Raw genomic sequence first — 27,942 nt, forward strand, 5'->3', positions numbered from 1 at the left:
ACAAACCTGCTTTGTGAAAGTAAGTTGTAACTTACGCGCCCGTGCTTAATTCGTGTTTTCGATCATTTACCTTCGAACAAAGATTTGGCCACGTCTCGCTACCCCCCCCTCCCCCAGAAAGGAAATCTCGCAGCAATGCACCCCCAGGTGAAGAAGAAGACCCACTACAGTCTACAGCACGAGTACAGACGCGGAGAGATGGAACCACCTGGGATTTGGCGTTTAGAACTTCCAGAGTTTTTAAAAAAAAGTTTGTAGAGCAAGAGTTTAACCGTCTAGAATACGTGTCAGAACTTCTACTCTGAAGGGTTAAGAGGATCCCCCCCACTGCTCCAGAGGGTGCTGAACAACATCAGGCAGTCCAAACAAACCCACGTGGCCTCAACCGGGCTTCTTAGGACTGTTGTCACCTCGCATGGACAATCAAGCAGACTGACACTTTTAAGACATTAACCATCACAGAGCCACTCATTCTCAAATCTATTTCCCGTGAATTGGTCAATCGCAACACTACTGACGTGAGCACAGCCCCCTCCCCCCCTCCCCCCCGCTCTAGAGTGCTAGGTAATTGGCCTACTCTTCCACGCCGGGCCAGACGTCTTAGAAGAGGTGGCAGTAGCCACACTTTACCCAGTGCCGGATGAAGCGAGTGCGGGGCCTGGAGCATATTGTTGTTATAAAGGGGGCCTTAAATGAAAAAAAATCGGTTCAGTGACTCTGCACTTGCTCTATTACTATAGTACTATACCGCCTTCAACTTTTACGAACGACTGCGTGTTTAAGGTGAGCGATTTGTCGTATTTTCTGGCTGTATAGCAAATGAAAAATTGCAATTACTTTACTATGCAAGTTAAACATTTGTGTTTAAACATGTAGGGCCCCTTTATAACAATATGCTACAGGCCCCACGCTAACTTAATCTGGCATTGGTGGATGAGGCGGAGTGGGGTAGAGGGATTTAATAAACGTGTCCCCAATTGTGTCAGCTGCCGCGCCGGGGAATCGAACGCTGCGACCTCTGGATTGCAAGTCCAGAGAGAGAGAGACCCAGCAGTGAACGAGAGGAGGCCACGTGTCATCATCACATGACAGCGTCGTCGCTTCTCTGGGGCGTGAGGATTGCAAGTCGCCAAAAGGTTAAAATTCAGGCACTCGTTTTCATTTAATAAATTTTTATCATTCTAATAAATACTCCTGTGTGCGTGTGTGTGTATATATTGTTTTCAAGTGAAAGCAATCTCACTTTTATAAAAACGAAATGGTTAAAAATGTTATTTTATTTGATAAATATGAATACCGGATTCCCACCACCATCCATCCCAGAAGAATTCCCTCATCAAGACTCTGCACCATAGAGCCCAATGCATATCTGACCAGGAACACATAGCCAGTGAACTCAAGCACGTATACCAAGCTCTTAAGGCTAATGGTTACTCCGACTACACAATCCGCAAAGCTATCACTCCAACCATGAAGAAGGACCTTCTTGAGGAGACTTTCAAAACCATCACTTTACCCTACATTGCGGGGATCACAAAAAAGATCTCCAAAATCTTGAATAAACACAAGATCCAGGTCCGATTCAACACATTACATAAAATCCGTGATCTAGTTCCGTCTGTAAAAGATGTGATTCCGGACATACAGTACCCTGGCGTCTACAAACTAAGTTGCCTCTGTGGTAGTAGTTACATTGAAGAAACCAAACGACATGTCTCAGACCGCATTCGTGAACACAAAGCAGACCTAAAACACGGTACGACCAACACCTCGGCCGTGGCAGATCACCGTTATAATTCAGTAGGCTCACATAACATTGACTTCTCCAAGACAGATGTTCTTTGCAAGCCATCTGGCTACCATGAGAGATTCGTTCATGAGGCTATCCACATATACAAACACAGAGACAATTTCAACCGAGAAGATGGATTCTGGCTAAGCAATCATTGGAAGGATTTGATAAACCATTTCGTGACTTAATTGATTGATCACGCTTAAGGTGGCTTTCAGACCGCATCCATTATTTTTCGTCTCCCCCCTCCTCTTTTCTGAACATAGATGGACTCGTCCATCTGAACAAACTGCCAAATCGCTCTCCGTGGTGCAAACGTTAAAAATAACCGCCACTTTTTTCAAATTGTCTTGCTGTGGTTTTCACACCTGATGATGATTGCTTGTGTTGCAGTCGAAACGTTGTGAGAATCTTATTGTTTTATATTTTTATTATTTTATTGTTTCCCTTCTACGTGACTTTACCGAAAGAACCAAAAATATAAATATGAATACACTTCACACAGCAATGTGGCATGGGGAAAAAAATGTTCGAATGCCCCAGAGAGCAATTTTTGTTGAATCCCCCCAAGCCGTATAGTGTAGCGAGTAGTTTAGATGCGTGTCAAGCCACCCTCCTGCGTTCAAATCCCACGACATTAGAATTCGTGCAACATTTCGATTTAAAGCTTTCGTGACTGCAATGATTCATCTTCTTTGGTTCTTTCGGTAAAGTCACGCAGAATGAGAATAAAATAATAAATTGATAAAATAAAATAACACAATAATATTCTAGCTAATCACTCAGTATTTCAATGCTAAAGTCGCCTAGTTATTTCAATGCTAAATTCTCCTGTTTGATTTGTACTAAGTGCCTCGGTGAATGTGTATGCTCTGACTTTAACGTAGCTATTTCTGTGACCAGTTACAAGCTAATCACTCAGCTATTCAATGCTTAATTCTATGCTAATTCCTTTGTCAAGGGGTGCCTCTGTGGATGTGTATGCTTTAACTTAGCTATTTCAATGCTAAATTCTATGGTAATTCCTTTGTCAAGGGGTGCCTCTGCGGATGTGTATGTTTTAACATAACTATTTGTGTGACCAGTCACAAGCTAATCACTCAGCCATTTCAATGCTAAATTATATGCTAATTCCTTTGTCAAGGCGCTTTGTTTCCTCTCACACAGCTTAAAGGTCGTGATCTGAACGTGGCTCTTTCACTCCAGCGCTGTCCTACCAGACAGTCTCGTCCCTTCACCTGATGAACGCCGCTTGTGTTGTGGCCGAAACGTCGTGAGAATATTATTGTGTTGTTTTATTTTATCAATTTATTATTTTATTCTCATTCTACGTGACTTTATCGTGCAACATTATTTTCAATTCGCATTCCAGTAAAGTCCCCCCAGGCTTGCGGAAAACCCGACCTTTAGGGGCCGTCCATAAATGACGTCACGCGATTTTGGACGTTTTTTGACCCCCCCCCCACTCATCACACGGCGTTACAAAAAGTCAGACCCCCACCCTCGGATATGACGTCACAAAGCTCTGCCCCCCCCCTCCCAAAAAATAAAACACGCTTCAAATCGCTTTAACCTATTGTCATTGTAGTGCGTATTTAATGTGGCGCTGCACTCTGATGTTGTAGGAGAAAACATTCATTAAAAAGTCTAATTAATTAAGTAGAACGTGTTGTCTATATTTATTTAAAGTTGCGCATTTTTACGTGACGTCACATTTCTCAAACCACCCCCCCCCCTCGTCACACATCGTCACAAATGTCTGACCCCTGACGTCAATTTATGGACGGCCCCTAAGGCTGTGGGGTGGATCTCGCGGATCCGCCGACTTACGCCTCGCTCCACCATGACGCTGCTTTTCACTGAAGCCCGGGTTTCAGGTGGAATTGTTTCGTAGCGTTACGTAAATCTCAACCCTGTTGCAGCATTACCTAATTGCTTGTTTTCTATGCTAAAAACTATCTTTTTCCCCCTCCCCCCCCCCCCATGTTTCTATCATTAGTTTTCTTCATTTTAAGTTTATTTCACGGGTAGTTTTGCTCCACGTACTTTATTTAACGCAGTTACACTCCGATCGCTCACGGCCTCAACCAATGGCGACTGGAGAAGCAACAGGCCTCGCCTAAATGCGCGGTAAACGAACGCTCGGGAGCGACTGCTTCGTGCTCACAGCAAACATTCAAACGTCTCGTGGCGTTCATGAAAACGATTGGATGCAGCCTGCGGCACGCGTCCCCGTCCGTGCGTCGGCGTGAAGCGGTCGGGGCGGATCGTCCGCCGAAGCGATAAACAATCGACGGAGGCTACAGAGCGTGCGGCACGGCGACACGAGGACACGTGCAGCGAGAACGTTGACTGCGACGACGACCGCGCCGAGGGGAATCGAACCGGAGTGATCGCGCGGGGGAGGCTCCGGCCGTGGGATTTTATCTAATGATAGGGATTTTACCCTTGCTTCTGGCAACAAAACTGAAATCCTTTTTCCGAGGAATCACGCGTGCATCTACGAGGAATCACGAATGCATTTACGAGGAATCACGCGTGCATCTACGAGGAATCACGCGTGCATTTACGAGGAATCACGCGTGCATTTACGAGGAATCACGCGTGCAATTTGACCACAAGTATTGTGGTCAAAGTGCACGCGTGATTCACGCGTGCATTTACGAGGAATCACGCGTGCAATTTGACCACAAGTATTGTGGTCAAAGTGCACGCGTGATTCCTCGTAAAATGGATTTCAGTTTTGTTGCCAGCAAAAAGGGGAAAAGCCCTATTATTATATTTTAGTACTGGCAAAGGAGGTCTAATGATGGAATTTTATCGTTGAAGTGAGGGGGGGTGGGGGGGGGGGGAAATTGTTCGGTTGTTTTCCGACGCGCGACGAATTGGGGTTGCGGATCGCTCTCGGGAAAACTCAACACCCTGCCCCCTAACCTGGCGGGACTGCCCGTACCCCAAGTCGATAAATATAAATATACACGGTACCAGGTCCTTGCGAGAGCCATCGCATCCGTTGGCACCGCGCGGAAGCGACGAACAAGGCGACCGATTTCATGGGAACCTTCTCCCGTTCCCGAGGCGTCTTGCAAGCTGCAGGGTGGGGGTCCCCGGAATCTCAAATCTGAATCTCGGAATATTAAACGAGGCACGTTGATGTCGTAGCCATGGGGGGGGAAGGGGTGCATCCTGCACGTCCTGCAAGGCCTCGCCGAGGAGCGGGGGCCCCTCCGCTGCCTCCAGAGCAACGAACGTCGATCGCCTCGAATCTCGCCGCTCACTGTTCAGCTCAATCACCTTCGACCGGCGATGACGTCACTGTGCGACGTCGCCGCCGCCGCGCGATGACGTCGTGCCACCGCGCGATGACGTCACGCGACGGGACGACGTCGTCTCCCATGAGGGAGGTTGCGCGGAGCGACGAAGGGCGACGGCAAATAATCGGGTTTTTCCCCTTTTTATCTGGCAAAAAAACTGAAACCTTTTTTACAAGGATCCATGTCTGCATTAACCACAATACCTGCAGTCAAAATGCAAACAAAAAACATACTATGATAATATATGCTGCATTGTCCTTGAAACTGATTGGTCCACACCAAGGGACGACCCAATTGGTGCTCGACCAGAAGGCGTCACACAGCTCAAAGGGAATGCACTATCAAAGTAATGAGGGCTCGGGGTGAGCATCTACATCATTAGACCTCCTTTCTATTATTACATTTTGGTACTGGCAAAGGAGGTCTAATGATGGCGACGGCAAAGTTGAGCGGGAGACAAAACAGGCCGCGTGGCGAAGGCGTCTCGCCAACGGGGGGGGGGGGGGGGGGGCAAGGCACGTAAACGCACGCAGGCGAGGGTACGGGGCCGGCCCCAACCCTCGCCCGCACGCTAAAGCGCTTTCCCGCATCTCCGAGGAAGTCGAGGTCGTTGCAGAGCCACGGAGCGGTGGGCGACTTTCCGCGGAATTCCTAACTATTCTTCTCCTCCTCCTCCTCCCCCTGTTCCTCTTCTTCTTGTTCTCCGTTCGACCCTCGTGGAAGCCGCGGTTGCGGAATGGGGAATTTCTCACGCAGGAATTCCCGGGAGCGGATGTCTGCCTGCGGGCGACAGGACGGGGGTTTAAAATATCAAGCGGGCGAGGGCTCCTGCACTGCTTTCGCGACGAGCGGCCGGATAGCGGGGGTCAAAAGGGAGAGATGGACCGATGCCGTACGCAGAGATACGGAGCCGATTCGACGCGCAAGATGAGTGGTCCATAAGAGGGTTTTTTTTTTGGGTTAGATCGAGTAAATATATAAATGTCGTGTCGTTTAAACCCGCCACTAGCCGACACAGCCAACGTAAGGGCTGTCACGTAAACAGAACGTGGCCAATTCGTCACTAGTACAGCACTAGTGTATAGTGTAGTGCATAGTAGTGTATAGTAGTGTATAGTGTAGTGTATAGTGTAGTGTATTGTGTAGTGTATAGTAGTGTAGTGTATAGTAGTGTAGTGTATAGTGTAGTGTATAGTAGTGTAGTGTATAGTGTAGTGTATAGTAGTGTAGTGTATAGTAGTGTATTGTATAGTGTAGTTTATAGTGTAGTGTATAGTAGTGTATAGTGTAGTGTATAGCGTAGTGTATAGTAGTGCATAGTGTAGTGTATAGTGAATTGTATAGTGTAGTGTGTATAGTGGAGTGCATAGTGTAGTGTATAGTAGTGTAGTGTGTATAGTGGAGCGTATAGTGTAGTGTATAGTTGTGTATAGTGTAGTGTATAGTGTAGTGTACAGTGTAGTGTATAGTGTAGTGTAGAGAGTAGTGTATAGTAGTGTAGTGTAGTGTATAGTAGTGTAGTGTATAGTGTAGTGTAGTAAACTAGTACAGCACACCGGTGTGTTGGAGAGCCAAGCCACAACAAGACGAGTGATATCGGCGGTGTCGAGATCGTCCGTGCGTAAACGTCGTCACCGGGGAGACACACGAATTGGTGCCGGCCACCCACCCCCTCGTGCGCCGCGTCAGCCTTAAAACGTGCCCACTAACGAGCGCTTGGAGCCGAGTGGACTTGCCGACGGCCGGTACCGGCGGTGTCGAGATCGGCCTATGCGGGAGAAGGCTCGTGAAAGACGCCGCTACCGGGCAGCCGGAGGCAGTCGCACCTCCAGCAACCGGCAAAGGGCAGAGGAGCGACGCTCGCAACGACGAGCGGAGCGCCGGGCGGATAAAACGCTCGGTGGCACGGTGGGGCGCGCAAGGCGGTGCATCCGGCGGCCGTCTCGGTCGGTCGGCCCACGGCACCCGGGTCTGTCCCCGCGTCCTCCTGCCAGCAAGCCTTCGACACTTCACGCGGCCTCAAGGTGTACCTAGCCCGGTACGAGCGCCGCGGTGACATTACCGCCGCCGAGTGGCGATTGGCGGTTGTTGATGCCTCGTGCGTCGTTGTGACCTGCGGTGTGGGACGGACGAGGCAGTAGGCACCCGCCAGCCCTCGACACGAGTTGGAGGAATCGGTGAGCGAAGTTCACGGGAACCGTGCTCCCGGAAGCAATGCTGATGGTGATGTCAGCAATGCTGGTGCGGATGATTGCGTGAGCGATGACGGCGGTGACGATGGCGGCGGCGGCGACGTTAGCGTTGTTAATGACCGTGACGACGGTGGCGGCGATGTTGTTCATCACCTGGCGGATTGGTTCCGGTACGCGGAATTTGGAGCAGGACAGTGTCAGCCTCACAGCCGTGTCCAGGGACACGCGGTGTCCCACCGACACGTAGACAGGGTTCGAGCAGAGAGACGAGGAACGCACAGCCTGGACACACAGCGGCACGCGGTGCCGCCACCGACACAGATCACAGATAAAGAGGGACGGACATTAACGCAGAGACACAACAACATCCGTTCAGCACCAGGTGACGATGACATCAACACGGCGCTTGTTTCAGGCTCGGTGCACTTTGAGGCCACGTGAAATGCACACGTAGACACACATTGTATACACACACACACACACAAGTGTCGACTCGGTGTTGCTGACAAAGCCATTTAACCCCCCCCACCCCCAATAGACAGAGACACCCAGACCCAGGGCTTGAACCCAGGTCTCAATGGAGCTGGCTCAGTGTCTCCGACATGGCCATAATGAACCCTTTGAGAGACAGAGACACCCAGACCCAGGCGTTGAACCCGGGCTCCGCACTTGGGGCGGGTTCAGCGTCCCACTCGAGGGAGTGAGGCGGTTGTTACCATTCCCAGAATCTTCCCAGAATTCCCGACGAGTGGGAATGTGTCTCCTTTTCCATTCAAAGCCTTGATCTGAAAAATAAAATAAAACACAGTGTTAGACACATTCACACGTTTGCCGTTTCACATTGCGTACCCTTCATGACAGCACTTGCACCAGTTTCAGTTTTCAGTTTATTTATTTTGGTAGAGCCCTGTGAGCCATTCGGCTCTTGAATCGGGTGCAACTACAACAAACAAAAAAAGACGAACAAGAAAAACATCTTAAAGTGACTATGTATGACTGTGCAAAACAGAAAATCCATGAAAAAAAACAGCTAAATATTCCTGAAAAAAACACCGTATACCAACTCTCCAACACGCAATCTGTGTGCGCTGTACTAGTATACTACACTATATACTACGTTATACACTACACTATACACTACACTATACACTACACACTACACTACACTATACACTACACTATACACTACACTATAATTGTAAATGTTGTAGTGGGTTTACTCTCCAACACACAACCGGTGTGTGCTGAACTAGTAAACTACACTATACACTACACTACTATACACTACACTACACACTACACTACACTAAAAACTACACTATACACTACACTTTACACTACACTATATACACTACACTACACTTTACACTACACTATATACACTATACACTACACTACACACTGCACTACACACTATACATTACACTGCACACTATACACTACACTATACACTACACTACACACTACACTATACACTACTATACACTACACTACTATACACTACAGACGCCGGTTGGCCACCGCTGGTTTAGAGTATTTGGCTGCTGCTATAAATTCCCACGCGACGACGATGATGACGACAACGACGATGATGATGACAACAATGATGATGACGACGGCGACAATGACGACGACGACGATGACAATGACGACGACGACGATGATGACGATGATCACGACGACGATGATGACGACGATGATGATGATGATGATGACGACGATGATGACGATGATCACGACGACGACGACGACGATGACGACGATGATCACGACGACGACGACGATGACGACGATGACGGCGGTGGGGGTGGTAAGCCACTCCGCTGAGCAATCGCCTGTGATGGCCAGGTGGTCGCTTCTACAAAACAAACGAGCCAAGGGAGGAGCTCGGTGGGCCCTGAGCTGGCAAGCAAACAAAACAAAAGCGAGTTGATGGCAGTGGTCACCACCTTGTGTCGGTGCGCGCCGTCCTTCTGCAGCCCGTCCACCTGCAGCAGGTCCTTGGCCACTCCGACACAGGGCAGGGCAGCCAGCACGCCCAGGTGGCACGCCAGGCCAAATCCTACCGCACCAGCATCATCGTCGTCATCATCGTCGTCATCATCGTCATCATCGTCGTCGTCATCATCGTCGTCGTCATCTTCGTCGTCGTCATGGTCGTCATCGTCATCATGGTCGTCATCGTCATCGTCGTTATCGTCGTCATCGTCGTCATCGACCTCGTCATCGTCCTCGTCATCGTCGTCCTCGTCATCATAGTCATCATCGTCGTCATGGTCATCATCGTCGTCATCTTCGCTGTCGGAGTCAGCCGCTCGACCTTCCACGAACCCATCCCAAATCCCGGAAAAACCAATCTGTGCTCAGCGCGAGACAATCGGGTGACTCTGGAAGGGGGCGATCAAGCGGAGACCGCTGGAGACCACTGGAGACCGCTGGCGAACACCGCTAAAGGTCCGTGGAGGTTCCAAGTTAAAGCGTCACCGACGACCTCCACCATTTTGCTCCGCACGCCTTTTGGCCTGCCAAGAAAAACTTGGGGCGGCTCCATCAGCCGCTTGAGGAGAGCAGCTGGGGTCCCTGCTGGGCCCACTCCTCCCTCCACGAGCGCGGGAACTGAAGACAGCCCACGGCGTGACTGCGGCCACCCCGGACCAGACGATGATACCAACAGCGCCGCTCTCCGGCGGACCGAGCGGTACCAGCGGCGAAACTCCCAAAGCCGTCGCACGGCTCACAGGCTTAAAAAAGCTTCGACGCGTGATTCCCACGTGCTTGCCACAAGCCAGAGAGAGACAGACAGAGAGAGATGTTCGCCACCATCATCAACATCAACACCAACAGCCGCCATTCGCCACTAAGTGACGGTGACGTCACCACGCCGCCTGTGCCAGGCCAGGTGCGCGTTGAGGCCACGTGAAGTGTGGAAGGCTCGCTGCTGACAGGAGGTCACGGGACAGACTCAGCAGGTCCCATGGGTCGACTGACTGAGATGACTGGCAGATGCACCACCTGCACCACCTGCACCCACTACTGTGGCTACTCGCTGCATTTTAGCCGCCCGGCGCTCCGCTCGTTGTTGTGAGCGTCGCTCCTCAGCCCTCCGTTGTTGTCGGAGGGCGACTGCCTCCAACTGCCCAGCGGCAGCGTCCTTCACGAGCCCCCTCGAGCATCATCATCAATCAATCATCAATCAATCATCAATCAATCATCAATCAATCATCGTCGCCACCATGAAGCGGTGATGTGGCCAGCCCCAGCAACCCATGTTGCTGGGGCTGGCCCATGTTGGAGCAAGTGCTGTTAGCGAGCACCTATGAAGGCCGGAACGGCACACGAGGGGGTGGGTGGCCAGCACCACGCCCGGCCGCCTTTGTGTCCCCAGTGGCGATGTTAACTACACACCGCTACACCAGGTACCCATTTGAGGCCGAGTCGACATAGGGGGAGGCCCGGGACCGGTTCAGAGAATCGTCACCGGTGTTGGCCGTGAGCGCAGCGAGCTGACCGCTGCACCACCACTGTTTAAACAACACCAGGTGACACACACACACCAACACACCATTCTGTGTGGTGGACAGGGGTGGTAAGAGAGGAGGTAACTCACCCTTGTAATGTAAGATGCCATTACCATCAACCATCATCACCTGCAACACAGACACGCAAACAACAACAGCCGCCATCCGTCACTAAGTGGCGGTGATGTCACCACGGCGCTTGTGCCAGGCCATGTGCACCTTGAGGCCACATGAAGTGTCGAACGCCCGCTGGCAAGAGGTCACGGGGCAGACCCAGGTGCCACGGGTCGACTGACTGAGATGACTGAGACGACTGGCTGATGAACCACCTGTGCCCCCTACTGTGCCAACTTGCTGTGCTTTAGCCGCCCGGCGCTCCGCTCGTTGTTGTGAGCGTCGCTCCTCCGCCCTCCGTTGTTGTTGGAGGGCGACTACCTCCAACTGCCCAGTAGCGTCGTTCACGAGCCTCCTCCACAGAGGCCAATCTTGACACCGCTGGTACCGGTCATCGGCAAGTCCACTCAGCTCCACGTCCTCCTGTACCACATCACTCCATCTCTTCTCTAGCCCGTGACGCGCCCGTTTAGCCCCCTCTATCCGGCCGAACAAAAGCTGTTTAGGCATGCGGTGACTGGGCATGCGGGCTACATGGCCCATCCAACACAGCCTTGCCTGCCGTAGGAGCTCAGACTGGATTTGTGATCTCCTCACACATTCCAGTCTGGTTAAACCCAGGATGGATTTCTCAGCATTTTGATTGGGAGATCATCTCTGCCCTGCGCTTTTCCTGGTCTCAGACTCTGGATCGCCTTCCGTACTTCCTCAAAAGATGGCACTTCAGCCAGCTACTCACAGTGGGTGACTACTTCCTCCAGTATCTGAGACACAAACACACACATTAAGACGTATATACACACACACACACAAAGATGCCCTCTATAGCCTTTAACAGGCTGTCGGGCAAAATGCTTATTGGCTAGCACAGCCATAATGAACTTGACAAGGTCATTGTGAATCCCACTGACAGAGACAGGGACCCAGGGCTTGAACCCTGAACCCAGGATCTCAGCGGCACTGTCTCTCCCGTGGCCATTGTGAACTCCCTGAGAGACAGAGACTCTGACACCCTGAACCCTAAACCCAGGATCTCAGCGGCACTGTCTCTCCCGTGGTCATTGTGAACTCACTGAGAGACAGAGACACTGACACCCTGAACCTTAAACCCAGGATCTCAGCGGTACTGTCTCTTTCGTGACCATTGTGAACTCCCTGAGAGACAGAGACTCTGACACCCTGAACCCTGAACCCAGGATCTCAGCAGTGATGGCTTAGCATGCCCAACCCAGCCATCGCGAAGTCCCCCCCAGGGGCTGTGCGTGACCGCACCCCCCTCCACCCCCCGTCCCCCCCGTGAGAGGCACCTGGGGCTCGAGCTCCGGACACGTTTCTCGGAGACGGAGGACGGCGTCGAGGATGAAGCGAGACTCCCGTGCCGCGAGAAACCCCGGCACGTACGGAGCGGAGAGGTCGACCAGACGCGAATCTTCGTACACCACCTGCACAGGGAGAGAAAGATAAAGATCCCCCCCCCCCACCGGGTAGCCTGTGGCAGACTGTCGGGGCAAGTGCCGTTAGCGAGGAGCCACGCCTGGGAAGGTCGGCCCTGTGTAACACGAGGCGACGGGTGGCCGGCAGCACCACACCCGGCAGCCTTTGTCTCCCCGGTGGCGATGTTTACTACACACCGCGCTAGGTACTCATTTGAGGCTGAGTCGACCTAGGGGATGCCCTTGACCGGTTCAGATAATCGTCTTTGTTACTGTGTGTCACACACAGTGACAGTGACACACAGTGACACACACAGTGACACAACAACAACCGCCATTCGCCACTAAGTGGCGGTGACGTCACCATGACGCTTGTGCCAGGCCATGTGCACCTTGATGCCACGTGAAGTATCGAACGCGCGCCGGCAGGAGGTCACGGGGCAGACCCAGGTGCCACGGGTCGACTGACTGAGATGACTGAGATGACTGGCTGATGCGCCACTTGTGCCCCCTACTGTGCCAACCTGCTGTGCTTTAGCCACCCGGCGCTCCGCTCGTTGTTGTGAGCGTCACTCCTCCGCCCTCCGTTGTTGTTGGAGGGCGACTGCCTCCAACTGCCCAGTAGCGTCCTTCACGAGCCTCCTCCACAGAGGCCGATCTTGACACCGCTGGTACCAGTCATCGGCAAGTCCACTCAGCTCCACGTCCTCCTGTACCACATCACTCCATCTCTTCTCTAGCCCGTGCCGCACCCGTTTAGCCCCCTCGATCCGGCCGAACAAAAGCTGTTTCGGCATGCGGTGGCTGGGCATGCGGGCTACATGACCCAGCCATCGCAGCCTTGCCCGCCGGAGGAGCTCACCGATGGGACCTTGCCCAGATCTTTCAAGGATTTGTGAGCTCCTCACACAATCCAGTCTGGTTAAACCCAGGATGGATCATAGGCAGGCCAGCCTAAATGTTTCTAACCGGCGAAGATGTTCCATTAAGGGGTCCACGTTTCGCAAGCGTAGAGAAGGGAGGGAATGACCGTGGCTGAGAAGACCTGAAGCTTAGTGCGGAGTGACAGACCAGGTAGCTTCCACACAGCATTACGCAACCGATGAAAAGATATTGCCGCTCAAATGATTCGGAGTGAGACCTCTGCTGTTAAACTGGAGCCGGTCATAAGCACACTGCCCAGGTATGGGAAACTCTCCACTCTCTCCACAACTGCCCCATCACCGATTGGGAGTTGTGGGGGTGGTGTGTCCGATGGTACAAAATACCCAGGCAGGTGCTTAGTTTTGGTGGGGCTGCTGGTAAGGCCCAACTCTTAGTGGCACGCTCCAGTCTCAGCAGCAGCGTCTCCAACTCCTCCTCTGAATGAGCAGCTATTACCAAATCATCAGCATACATAACGTGGTTGAGCAATAGGGAGCCATCCCTTGACCGCACCGCGGCATCGATCAGCCTCCCATTATATCTGTACCATATGGAGATTCCCCCGGTACAGCTATTGAAGGCTTCACGAACTACGTGGTCAAAATAGATGTTAAATAATGTGGGAGCCAGAGGACATCCCTGTCGCACCCCAAGGTGTACAGGGAATGGCTCGGACTCCTGGCCACGTAGTTTTACCTGGGCCCGCTCACCATCATGAAGGTCCTTAATGATCGTGAGCAGAGGGTCAGGTATGCCAAAAGCAACCCAGAGCCCAGGCCTACTGATGGTATCATAGGCCTTGACCAGGTCAATAAAGCAGAGATGTAGGTCTTGCTGGAATTCCCTACACCTCTGCTGTAGCAGTCGGACAGAAAATATGGCATCTGTGCAGGACCGCCCTTTCCTGAAACTGCATTGGGGCTCCGCAAGCCTCTCCTCGGCGTGCCTGGCAAGGCGATGTTGAATAATCCTTGCCAGGACCTTTCCCGGCACACTGAGGAGTGAGATGCCCCTGTAGTTGTTACAGTCTGTGCGGTCCCCCTTCTTAAAGAGGGGGACCACCAGGGCATCCTCCCAATCCTGCGAAACCCGTCCAGTGGTCCAGACTGTTGTTATGATGTCATATAGGGCAGTCTGTGCACAAACGCCACCCTCCCTCAGCATTTTGCTTGGGAGATCATCTCTGCCCGCTGCCTTTCCTGGTCACAGACTCCGGATCACCTTCAGTACTTCCTCAACAGATGACACTTCAGCCAGCCACTCACAGGGGGTGACTTCTTCCAATATTTGAGGCACCGCAGCCTCAGCAGGGTCATCCTCACTTTGTGCCACGATGTTTTCCTGGTTGCGGGATTTTCCCTCCCCCAGAACCTCACAGAAATGCTCAGCAAATCTGAAAACCTGTTCCTCGGGGTCGGAGATTGGATCACCGTTTTTTCCCTAATGATGGTAAAAAGTGTGGCGCTGCAGGTTACTTTTTTGATGAAGTTAAATAGAGATTTGTGATCGCGGGCCACTGAGGCAGACTCCATCTCCTCAGCAACCCGCAACCACCACCCATCCTTGCAGTGCCTCACGGCTCTCCCAACCTCCGAGCGAAGGCTGCGGTAAGCCTCCTCATTCTCTGATGTGGGATTCTGTAGCCGATGACAGTGGGCCTGTCGCTTTTTCTCAACCATCCTGAACACCTCCTCTGTCTGCCAGGGTCTCTGGGGAGGTCTGGACCGCGTACCCAAAGCAGCCATTGCAGCTGCATGAGTCACAGTCCTAAACCTCGCCCATTTACCCTCGACATCAGGAAGAGTGGGGGATGATGCCAACCCCAGCCGCAGGCAATGATACAATTCTCGCTTGCAACTTTCATCAGATAACTGAGACCAGGCCACTTTTGGTTGGAATGTGGTCCTGGGTGTACACCCACCACCAGAGCGGAAGAATGGCAGGCGCATCTTACAGATGACAAGTCGATGGTCAGAGGGCAGATCAGCTCCACGGTAGGTCCTGGTGTCAAGGACATGGGCTCGCATCCGCTGGTCCGTCACTATGTAGTCCAGCAGATGTTCTTGCTTGGACCCGGCATGCATCCATATTGTTGTGTGGATGCGCCGATGCCGGAACAGCATGTTGGTAATTACAAGCCCATGGGCTGCACAAAAATCTAGCAGCCTGCGACCGTTGTTATTGAGCTGATCCGGCCCATGCCCTCCAATCACTCCAGACCAGGTGCCAGCATCATGACCAACTCAGGCATTGAAGTCACCCAACAAGATGACTCTATCCCGAGGGGCCACTTTAGCCAGCACCTGTGACAGGAGGTCATAGAAGGCATCTGACTCATTGGCTTTGCCTGCATCCCTCCACGGATGTTCATCTTCGGTGGGGGCATAAGTAACCACGACCACCAATCCTCGCCTCCGATTGATGGGAAGGCGAGCCCAAAGTAGCCTGGGGCTTACAGCTTCCCACACCTCACCACCACACTCCCACGCCCCCCTCATTCTTTTGTTCAAAAGAAGAGCCACACCCTGTTGTTTGACAGTCTGCTGCCCCGAGTAGAGGGCTGTCCACCCCTCATGGTGGCAGGAGCCAGAACCGGTCCACTGGACCTCCTGAATGCCACAGAGATCCAGGCGGTACCGGTCCAGCTCCCGACAGAGGAGTGGCAGCCTCTCCTCCGCAGTGAGCGTTCGAACATTCGACCTGGCCAAACGAAGTGGCTTTTCGTTGTTTCTGGAGGAGCCCCGAGGGTAGAGATTCAATCTCCTGGCTCCGCCAATTGGGGTTTGGCCAGGAGACGTCATAGACGCCTATCTCCCCGGGGCCTCCGGCACAAGCTTATTAGTTAAATATTTAAGTCGTAGTTTCGTGGTAATTTTTTGAAGATGGAGGGGTTACCAGCCTCTCGCACCCATCCAGAGCCCCCGTTTAGCCCCTGCGGTGGTCACATGCACCATGAGGGAAGGAGCCAATCGGAATTGGCCCTCCCCCCACAGCACTGTCCACGACAGAGTTGCCCGTCCGGCACCGCGAGGAGGTAGGGGGTTGTTTTGCCGGACTACAGTGACACACACACACAGTTACACACACAGTGACACACACACACAGACAACAAGACAAAGACCACTTTCTCCCCCCTCTCTACAGACACGCATGCCATCACGGGATCTTCAACGTCTGCAGTGAAGCAGACGTGACGCGTGTGCATTCTGGTTTTCTCTTGCATCGCAGTGTTAACCGGGGCGGCCTGAAGGGTTCCGATCGAGCGAACCCATACCCGGTCGCATTAGTCTCCTTGGTGGCAACATTTACTAACCAGGCACTCGTTCGAGGCTCAGTCGGCCTAGAGGAGGCCCACGACCATCGTCGCTGGCGTCAGTTTAACACGTCGGAGGCTTTCGCGACCAAGATCCATAATACACGTTTATTTTTTTTTCGTGCTTCGATCGCGTGAATGTCAATGCGTCGTGAAACCCCGCCAAATGTGCGTGGGATGAACATCAGCGCCACGTTGCGGCGGTTAAAAGCCCCCCTGCTACGCAACTTGAAACGTCCACGATAGCGAGGTGCGTTCGGGTGAGGTCGCGTGAATATAAATGTTGTGTCGTTAAAGCCGCCGCCTACCACCCGACCACACAGCCAATCAGTAAAGGGGTTTTGTCGGGCGACAGCAGCGAGATTTGTGGAGGCATCTTCCCGTTTCGTTCCTTAAACAGAGGGGTAGATGTGATGTTGTCACTTGTGAGACCCTCACGTGGTGCTGTCACCATTGGCCGTTAGCGAAATATGAACCCGGTTCGGTCTGTGGAAAAGTTGGCTAAGCTACCACTCACCCACTCGCCCACTCACTCACTCACCCAGCCACTCACCCGTCCACTTACACAACCATCCACTCACCCACTCGCCCACCCACTCACCCACTTACACAACCATCCACTCACCCACTCGCCCACCCACTCACCCACCCAGCCACTCACCCAGCCACTCACTCACCCACTTACACAACCATCCACTCACCCACTCACACATCCACTCACTCATCTCTATACTAGCCCACCCACTCACCCATCCATTCACTCGTCCACTCACTAGCCCAGCCACTCACTCACCCACTTACACAACCATCCACTCATCCACTCACCCATCCACTCACTTGTCCACTCAATCACCCAGCCACTCACTCACCCACTCACACATCCACTCACCACCTCTTCACTAGCCCACCCACTCACCCATCCATTCACTCGTCCACTCACTAGCCCAGCCACTCACTCACGCACCCACACATCCACTCATTGACTCACCCACTGACAGCATCCGCTCACCCACCTCTTCACTCGCCCATCCATGCACCCACCCACTCACCCACTTACCCATCCACTCACCCACTTACACACCCATCCACTAACCTACTCACACATCCACTCACCCATCCACTCACTCACCCACTTACACACCCATCCACTCACTCACCCACTTACGCACGCATCCACTCACCTACTCACACATCCCCTCACCCATCCACTCACCCACTTACACACACATCCACTCACCCACTCACGTATCCACGCACTAACCCACCCACTCACGCGTCCACTCACCCACTCACCCATCCACTCACTCACCCACTTACACACCCATCCACTCACCCGTCCACTCACCCACTCACCCATCCACTCACCCACTTACACACCCATCCACTCACCCACCCACGCATCCACCCACTCACTCACCCACTCACCCATTCACTAACCCAAACACTCAACTCACCCACCCACCCATTCACTAACCCAAACACTGAACTCACCCACTCACTCACCCATTCACTAACCCAAACACTCAACTCACCCACTCACTAACCCATTCACTAACCCAAACACTCAACTCACCCACTCACCCATTCACTAACCCAAACAATCAACTCACCCACTCACTAACTCACTCACTAACCCAAACACTCAACTCACTCACTCACCCACCCATTCACTAACCCAAACACTCAACTCACCCACTCACTCACCCATTCACTAACCCAAACACTCAACTCACCCACTCACTAACCCATTCACTAACCCAAACACTCAACTCACTCACTAACCCATTCACTAACCCAAACACTCAACTCACTCACTAACCCATTCACTAACCCAAACACTCAACTCACTCACTAACCCATTCACTAACCCAAACACTCAACTCACCCACTCACTAACCCATTCACTAACCCAAACACTCAACTCACCCACTCACCCATTCACTAACCCAAACAATCAACTCACCCACTCACTAACTCACTCACTAACCCAAACACTCAACTCACTCACTCACCCACCCATTCACTAACCCAAACACTCAACTCACCCACTCACTCACCCATTCACTAACCCAAACACTCAACTCACCCACTCACTAACCCATTCACTAACCCAAACACTCAACTCACTCACTAACCCATTCACTAACCCAAACACTCAACTCACTCACTAACCCATTCACTAACCCAAACACTCAACTCACCCACTCACTAACCCACTCACTAACCCAAACACTCAACTCACCCACTCACTAACCCATTCACTAACCCAAACACTCAACTCACCCACTCACGCGTCCACTCACCCACTCACCCATCCACTCACTCACCCACTTACACACCCATCCACTCACCTACCCACTCACCCATCCACTCGCCCACTCACCCATCCACTCACTCACCTACTTACACACCCATCCACTCACCCACTCACGCATCCACCCACTCACCCACCCACTCACTTACCCATTCACTAACCCAAACACTCATCTCACTCACTAACCCATTCACTAACCCAAACACTCAACTCACTCACTCACTAACCCATTCACTAACCCAAACACTCAACTCACCCACTCACTCATCCACTCACTAACCCAAACACTCAACGCACCCACTCACTAACCCATTCACTAACGCACTCAACTCACTCACTACCCCATTCACTAACCTAAACACTCAACTCACCCACTCACTAACCCATTCACTAACCCAAACACTCAACTCACCCACTCACTAACCCATTCACTAACCCAAACACTCAACTCACCCACTCACTAACCCATTCACTAACCCAAACACTCAACTCACTCACTCACCCATTCACTAACCCAAACACTCAACTCACCCACTCACTCACCCATTCACTAACCCAAACACTCAACTCACCCACACACTAACCCAAACACTGAACTCACCCACTCACTCACCCATTCACTAACCCAAACACTCAACTCACCCACTCACTAACCCATTCACTAACCCAAACACTCAACTCACCCACTCACCCATTCACTAACCCAAACAATCAACTCACCCACTCACTAACTCACTCACTAACCCAAACACTCAACTCACTCACTCACCCACCCATTCACTAACCCAAACACTCAACTCACCCACTCACTCACCCATTCACTAACCCAAACACTCAACTCACCCACTCACTAACCCATTCACTAACCCAAACACTCAACTCACTCACTAACCCATTCACTAACCCAAACACTCAACTCACTCACTAACCCATTCACTAACCCAAACACTCAACTCACCCACTCACTAACCCACTCACTAACCCAAACACTCAACTCACCCACTCACTAACCCATTCACTAACCCAAACACTCAACTCACCCACTCACGCGTCCACTCACCCACTCACCCATCCACTCACTCACCCACTTACACACCCATCCACTCACCTACCCACTCACCCATCCACTCGCCCACTCACCCATCCACTCACTCACCTACTTACACACCCATCCACTCACCCACTCACGCATCCACCCACTCACCCACCCACTCACTTACCCATTCACTAACCCAAACACTCATCTCACTCACTAACCCATTCACTAACCCAAACACTCAACTCACCCACTCACTAACCCATTCACTAACCCAAACACTCAACTCACCCACTCACTCATCCACTCACTAACCCAAACACTCAACGCACCCACTCACTAACCCATTCACTAACGCACTCAACTCACTCACTAACCCATTCACTAACCCAAACACTCAACTCACCCACTCACTAACCCATTCACTAACCCAAACACTCAACTCACTCACTCACCCATTCACTAACCCAAACACTCAACTCACCCACTCACTCACCCATTCACTAACCCAAACACTCAACTCACCCACACACTAACCCAAACACTCAACTCACCCACTCACTCACCCATTCACTAACCCAAACACTCAACTTACTCACTAACCCATTCACTAACCCAAACACTCAAATCACCCACTCACCCATTCACTAACCCAAACACTTTACTCACCCACTCACTAACCCATTCACTAACCCAAACACTCAACTCACTCACTCACTCACCCATTCACTAACCCAAACACTCAACTCACCCATTCACTCACCCATTCACTAACCCAAACACTCAACTCACCCACTCACTAACCCATTCACTAACCCAAACACTCAACTCACCCACTCACTAACCCATTCACTAACGCAAACACTCAACTCACCCACTCACTAACCCATTCACTAACCCAAACACTCAACTCACCCACTCACTTACCCATTCACTAACCCAAACACTCAACTCACACACTCACTAACCCAAACACTCAACTCACTCACTCACTAACCCATTCACTAACCCAAACACTCAACTCACCCACTCACTCACCCATTCACTAACCCAAACACTCAACTCACCCACTCACTCACCCACTCACTAACCCAAACACTCTACTCACCCACTCACTAATCCAAACACTCAACTCACCCACCCACCCACCCTCACCTCGAGCTCTGGGAAGCTGAGCACCGCCAGGGTTGCGCAGGCGACGTCCGGTTTAGCCGCGAGGTAGGAGACATCGCAGCCTCCAAGGAGACGCAGCCCGGACGTGGCGAGGCCTCCTCCCTGCGCCCAGCTCTCCGTGTCCGTCTCCAGCAGGGAGCCACGCAGCTCCTCCTGCTCCCTAGCAACGGGAAAGGAGCACGCGGATCCTGCAACGACCTCACGCGCCAAGGGACGACGATCCGCTGTTAAAACCCTCCACCACCCGACAAGGCCAAAACAAGTTTCACTGTCGCGTGCCGCTGCGAGCCATCAACGATGCGGCGATTCTAAGCGTAGCAAGAGGTTTTTACACCTTTTGGCAATGAAACGGGAGGTGGTAAAATGTGAAAACGCCAAACAGAATCCTTTTTCAAGGAATCTTGTCTGCTCTAAGGGGCCGTCCATAAATGAGGTCACGCGATTTTGGACGATTTTTGACCCCCCCCTACCCCCCCTTGTCACGCGGCGTCACAAAAAGTCAGACCCCCCCCACCCCTCAAATATGACGTCACAAAGCTCTGCAGCCCCCCCACCGCCACCCCCAAAACCATATTTCCATTTTGAAAATAAAACACGCTTCAAATCGCTTTCAACTATTGTCACATTGTAGTGCGTATTTAATGTGGCGCTGCACTCTGATGTTGTAGGAGAAAACATTCATTAAAAAGTCTATTTAATTCAGCAGAACGTGTTGTCTATATGTATTTAAAGTTGCGCGTTTTGATGTGACGTCACATTTCTCAAACACCCCCCTCCCCCACCTCGTCACACATCGTTACAAATGTCTGACCCCTCCCACCCCGCCCCCCTAAGTGCGTGACGTCATTTATGGACGGCCCCCAAACCCCACACGGTTCTTGTGGTTTAACATGTAAACTAAAAACACTCTGATAACAAAGCGTCTACAATGTGTGAGACGTCGTCTGCTTCAGAGATGAAATGTGCTGTTCATTATGGATTTTGATGCGCTGAATTCAAATATTAAAGTTGTTATATTTTACGTCTCTGTGTGTGTGTGTATATTGTGTCGGTAGTAGAGTTTTAAATTGTAAGCCTCGGTCTTTTCACGTGTCTATGGTTGAAGCGATCACTAATTATCGATCGATACTTGCTGGCTCTTTCCGTGAAGTCACGTGGGTAGGAAATAAAATAAATCACGACGTTTCGGGTGCAGCACAAGCGGCCACAATCAGGTGGGACGATTGCTTGTGTTGAAATCGAAACGTCGTGATTTTATTTTACTAAGTAACTTTACCGAAACAACCAAAGGGTTTGGATTCCTGCAGCCACGAAAGCTTTGAGTCGAGATGTAAATTATCTCTCGCTAGGCCTCATTCACCGGTGAGCTTGGAGAAGAATTCTCGCCGTCGAATGTTGCCAACTGAGATACGAAACCGCGTCAAGCACCATTACCATCACCACCATCATCACCACCATCATCAACAACAACAACCGCCATTCGCCACAAAGTGGCGGTGACGTCACCGAGACACTTGTGCCAGGCCATGTGCACCTTGAGGCCACGTGAAGTGTCGAACGCCCGCTGGCAGGTCACGGGGCAGACCCAGGTGCCACGGGTCGACTGACTGAGATGACTGAGACGACTGGCTGATGCACCACCTGTGCCCCCTACTGTGCCAACCTGCTGTGCTTTAGCCACCCGGCGTTCCGCTCGTTGTTGTGAGCGTCGCTCCTCCACCCTCCGTTGTTGTTGGAGGGCAACTGCCTCCAACTGCCCAGTAGCGTCCTTCACGAGCCTCCTCCACAGAGGCCGATCTTGACACCGCAGGTACCAGTCATTGGCAAGTCCACTCAGCTCCACGTCCTCCTGTACCACATCACTCCATCTCTTCTCTATCCCGTGCCGCGCCCGTTTAGCCCCCTCGATCTGGCCGAACAAAAGCTGTTTAGGCATGCGGTGGCTGGGCATGCGGGCTACATGACCCAGCCAACGCAGCCTTGTCTGCCGGAGGAGCTCACCGATGGGACCTTGCCCAGATCTTTCATGGACTTTTGAGCTCCTCACACAATCCAGCCTGGTTAAACCCAGGATGGATCGTAGGCAGACCAGCCTAAATGTTTCTAACTGGCGAAGATGTTCCATTAGGGGGGTCCACGTTTCGCAAGCGAAGAGAAGGGAGGAAATGACCGTGTTACTGTACACGAGTGTTACTGTACACGTGTTACTGTACAGCTGTATTGGTGTACACGTGTGTTACTGTACACGTGTTACTGTACAGCTGTATTGGTGTACAGGTGTTACTGTACACGTGTGTTACTGTACAGGTGTGTTACTGTACAGCTGTATTGGTGTACAGGTGTGTTACTGTACACGTGTGTTACTGTACACGTTACTGTACAGCTGTATTGGTGTACAGGTGTGTTACTGTACACGTGTGTTACTGTACACGTGTGTTACTGTACAGCTGTATTGGTGTACAGGTGTTACTGTACACGCGTGTTACTGTACAGCTGTATTGGTGTACAGGTGTGTTACTGTACACGTGTTACTGTACAGCTGTATTGGTGTACAGGTGTTACTGTACACGTGTGTTACTGTACACGTGTTACTGTACAGCTGTATTGGTGTACAGGTGTGTTACTGTACACGTGTGTTACTGTACAGCTGTATTGGTGTACACGTGTGTTACTGTACACGTGTTACTGTACAGCTGTATTGGTGTACATGTGTGTTACTCTACACGTGTCTTACTGTACACGTGTGTTACTGTACAGCTGTATTGGTGTACAGGTGTGTTACTGTACACGTGTGTCACTGCACAGCTGTATTGGTGTACAGGTGTGTTACTGTACACGTGTGCTACTGTACAGCTGTATTGGTGTACAGGTGTGTTACTGTACACGCGTGCTACTGTACAGCTGTATTGGTGTACAGGTGTGTTACTGTACAGCTGTATTGGTGTACAGGTGTGTTACTGTACACGTGTGTGACTGTACACGTGTGACTCTACACGTGTCTTACTGTACACGTGTGTTACTGTACAGCTGTATTTGTGTACAGGTGTTACTGTACACGTGTGTTACTATACACGTGTGATACTGTACACGTGTTATTGTACAGCTGTATTGGTGTGCAGGTGTTACTGTACACGTGTGTTACTGTATACGTGTTACTGTACAGCTGTATTGGTGTACAGGTGTGTTACTGTGCACGTGTATTACTGTACAGGTGTTACTGTACAGCTGTATTGGTGTACAGGTGTTACTGTACACGTGTGTTACTGTACTCGTGTGTTACTGTACAGGTGTATTGGTGTAGAGGTGTGTTACTGTACACGTGTTACTGTACACGTGTATTGGTGTACAGGTGTGTTACTGTACACGTGTGTTACTGTACAGCTGTATTGGTGTCCAGGTGTGTTACTGTACACGTGTGTTACTGTACAGCTGTATTGGTGTACAGGTGTGTTACTGTACACGTGTGTTAATGTACAGCTGTATTGGTGTACAGGTGTGTTACTGTACACGTGTTACTGTACAGCTGTATTGGTGTACAGGTGTGTTACTGTACACTTGTGTTACTGTACAGCTGTATTGGTGTACAGGTGTTACTGTACACGTGTGTTACTGTACAGCTGCATTGGTGTACAGGTGTTACTGTACACGTGTTACTGTACAGCTGTATTGGTGTACAGATGTTACTGTACACGTGTGTTACTGTACAGCTGTATTGGTGTACAGGTGTTACTGTACACGTGTTACTGTACAGCTGTATTGGTGTACAGGTGTGTTACTGTACACGTGTGTTACTGTACAGCTGTATTGGTGTACAGGTGTGTTACTGTACAGGTGTGTTACTGTACAGGTGTGTTACTGTACACGTGTGTTACTGTACACGTGTGTTACTGGCCAGGTGTGTTACTGTACACGTGTTACTGTACATCTGTATTGGTGTACAGGTGTTACTGTACAGCTGTATTGGTGTACAGGTGTGTTACTGTACACGTGTGTTACTGTACAGCTGTATTGGTGTACACGTGTGTTACTGTACAGGTGTGTTACTGTACACGTGTTACTGTACAGCTGTATTGGTGCACAGGTGTTACTGTACACGCGTTACTGTACACGTGTTATTGTACAGGCGTGCTACTGTACAGCGGCTTACTGTACACGTGTCTTACTGTACACGTGTCTTACTGTACACGTGTGTTACTGTACAGCTGTATTGGTGTACAGGTGTTACTGTACACGTGTTACTGTACACGTGCGTTACTGTACAGCTGTATTGGTGTACAGGTGTGTTACTGTACACGTGTTACTGTACACGTGCGTTACTGTACAGCTGTATTGGTGTACAGGTGTTACTGTGCACGTGTTACTGTAGACGTGTGTTATTGTACAGCTGTATTGGTGTACAGGTGTTACTGTACACGTGTTACTGTACACGTGCGTTACTGTACAGCTGTATTGGTGTACAGGTGTGTTACTGTACACGTGTTACTGTACACGTGTGTTACTGTACAGCTGTATTGGTGTACAGGTGTTACTGTGCACGTGTTACTGTACACGTGTGTTACTGTACAGCTGTATTGGTGTACAGGTGTGTTACTGTACACGTGTTACTGTACACGTGTGTTACTGTACAGCTGTATTGGTGTACAGGTGTTACTGTGCACGTGTTACTGTACACGTGTGTTACTGTACAGCTGTATTGGTGTACAGGTGTGTTACTGTACACGTGTTACTGTACACGTGTGTTACTGTACAGCTGTATTGGTGTACAGGTGTGTTACTGTACAGGTGTATTGATGTACAGCTGTATTGGTGTACAGGTGTGTTACTGTACAGGTGTATTGGTGTACAGGTGTGTTACTGTGCACGTGTGTTACTGTACACGACGTGATGATGAGGAGGAGGAGGAGGTTTGTGTGACGATGTCGCTGTTGGTGTTGTCACCTCTCCCATTCTGCCCTCAGTTTCTCCTCTCCGCCCCCCCCTCGCACCTCGTCCATGGCCCCCCTCGACTCGCGGCGCCGCTCGCGTTTAACTCATAATCCATACTACACATACGCATTGTACTCATAATCCATACTACACATACGCGTTGAACTCATAATCCATACTACACATACGCATTGAACTCATAATCCATACTACACATACGCATTGTACTCATAATCCATACTACACATACGCATGGAACTCATAATACATACTACACATACGCATGGAACTCATAATCCATACTACACATACGCATTGAACTCATAATCTATACTACACATACGCATTGAACTCATAATCCATACTACACATACGCATTGAACTCATAATCCATACAACGCATAAGCATAACTTATAATCCATATTTCACATACGCATTGCATTCTGACGGTAATAATTAATAACACACATAAGCATATAATTCCAGCGATTATAATCCACACTACACATAAGCATAGCATTCCAGCGATTATAATCCACACTACACGTAAGCATAGCATTCCAGTGATTATAATCCACACTACACATAAGCATAGCATTCCAGCGATCATATTCCACACTACACATTAGCATAGCATTCCGGCGATCATAATGCACACTACACATAAGCATAGCATACCAGTGATCATAATCCACACTACGCATAAGCATAGCATTCCAGCGATTATAAGACCACACTACACATAAGCACAGCATTCCAGCGATTATAATCCACACTACACATAAGCATAGCATTCCAGTGATCATAATCCACACTACACATAAGCACAGCATTCCAGCTATCATAATCCACACTACACATGAGCATAGCATTCCAGCTATCATAATCCACACTACACATAAGCATAGCATTCCAGCGATCATAATCCACACTACACAAGCATATCATTCCAGCGATTATAATTCACACTACACATAAGCATAGAATTCCAGCTATTATAATCCACACTTCACATAAGCATAGCAATCCAGCGATCATAATCCACACTACACAAGCATATCATTCCAGCGATTATAATCCACACTACACATAAGGATAGCATTCCAGCAATCATAATTCACACTACACATAAGTATAGCATTCCAGCGATTATAATCCATACTACACATAAGCACAGCACTGACCGCTATAATCCATACTACACATAAGCATAGCACTGACCGTTATAATCCATACTACACATAAGCATAGCACTGACCGTTATTATCCACACTACTGCAGAGGGGACAAATGCGCGGTGTGTAAAGTTAAAAGCGGTGCAACTGCTGCGCATTGCTGCACCACCACGAGGTTCTCCCGGACCAACCGCCAGTGATTAAGGGGAGAAGCGGGTGCAGCCGACCTCTAACAGGCGCGAGGCTGTGGCCCGCGGTTGTCGGCGCCTAGGAGACGGGAGGTGGGTGGGGGGGTGATGAGAAGATATTCGTGGGGCGAGTGGCGTGGGCCTGGCGGCGGCTTGAGGAGCAGCACGTGAGGACTCGGAATGAGGAGGCATATATGAGGGGAGTGTGCCTAAGCGGAGTTGTTGTTGTTGCCGGGGACGAAGAGCGAAGACATCTCGCCGCTGCCGCTCCAGCCGTCAACGGGACCTCAACCCTCACTCCGTCGCCGGGCGGGTGTTTGCTGAACCCCCCGCCCGGGACAGACGGGTGAGAGGGTCTCAGGGGAGCGTAGGTGAGGGCAGCGGTGGAGATGCAGAGTCGCCGAGTACGGAACTGCTGTGTGCGGAGTCGCTGAGTGAGGAGACGCTGAGTGTGGAGTCGCTGAGTGTGGAGACGCTGAGTGCGGAGACGCTGTGTGTAGAGACGCTGAGTGTGGAGACGCTGAGTGTG

At 50.9% G+C, this 27,942-nt stretch overlaps 1 protein-coding gene across 3 annotated transcripts; it reads right to left on the reverse strand.

Annotated features, from left to right (window-relative positions):
* Positions 1 to 1,259: 1,259 nt before the first annotated feature.
* ENDOV (endonuclease V) lies at positions 1,260 to 27,033 on the reverse strand. 3 transcript variants are annotated; one of them, XM_032976097.2, is made up of 8 exons: positions 26,062 to 27,033; positions 21,106 to 21,321; positions 12,238 to 12,372; positions 10,906 to 10,945; positions 9,248 to 9,360; positions 8,015 to 8,083; positions 7,452 to 7,580; positions 1,260 to 5,886 (listed from the first exon to the last, which is right to left on the reverse strand). In XM_032976097.2, the coding sequence occupies exons 1-8, from the start codon at positions 26,068 to 26,070 to the stop codon at positions 5,758 to 5,760; spliced, it is 840 nt and encodes a 279-aa protein (XP_032831988.2). In that variant the 5' UTR covers positions 26,071 to 27,033; the 3' UTR covers positions 1,260 to 5,757. The 3 variants fall into 3 exon arrangements, with proteins under 3 accessions (XP_032831988.2, XP_075909010.1, XP_032831986.2); XM_076052895.1 differs by having other exon boundaries at positions 21,106 to 21,283; positions 26,000 to 27,033; XM_032976095.2 differs by having other exon boundaries at positions 21,106 to 21,283; positions 26,062 to 27,029.
* Positions 27,034 to 27,942: the final 909 nt, after the last annotated feature.

Source organism: Petromyzon marinus, chromosome 58, assembly GCF_048934315.1.
Source record: "Petromyzon marinus isolate PM22_M1 ecotype Great Lakes invasive population chromosome 58, UKy_Petmar_22M1.pri1.0, whole genome shotgun sequence".
In the NCBI taxonomy this organism is placed as follows: Eukaryota; Metazoa; Chordata; class Hyperoartia; order Petromyzontiformes; family Petromyzontidae; genus Petromyzon; species Petromyzon marinus.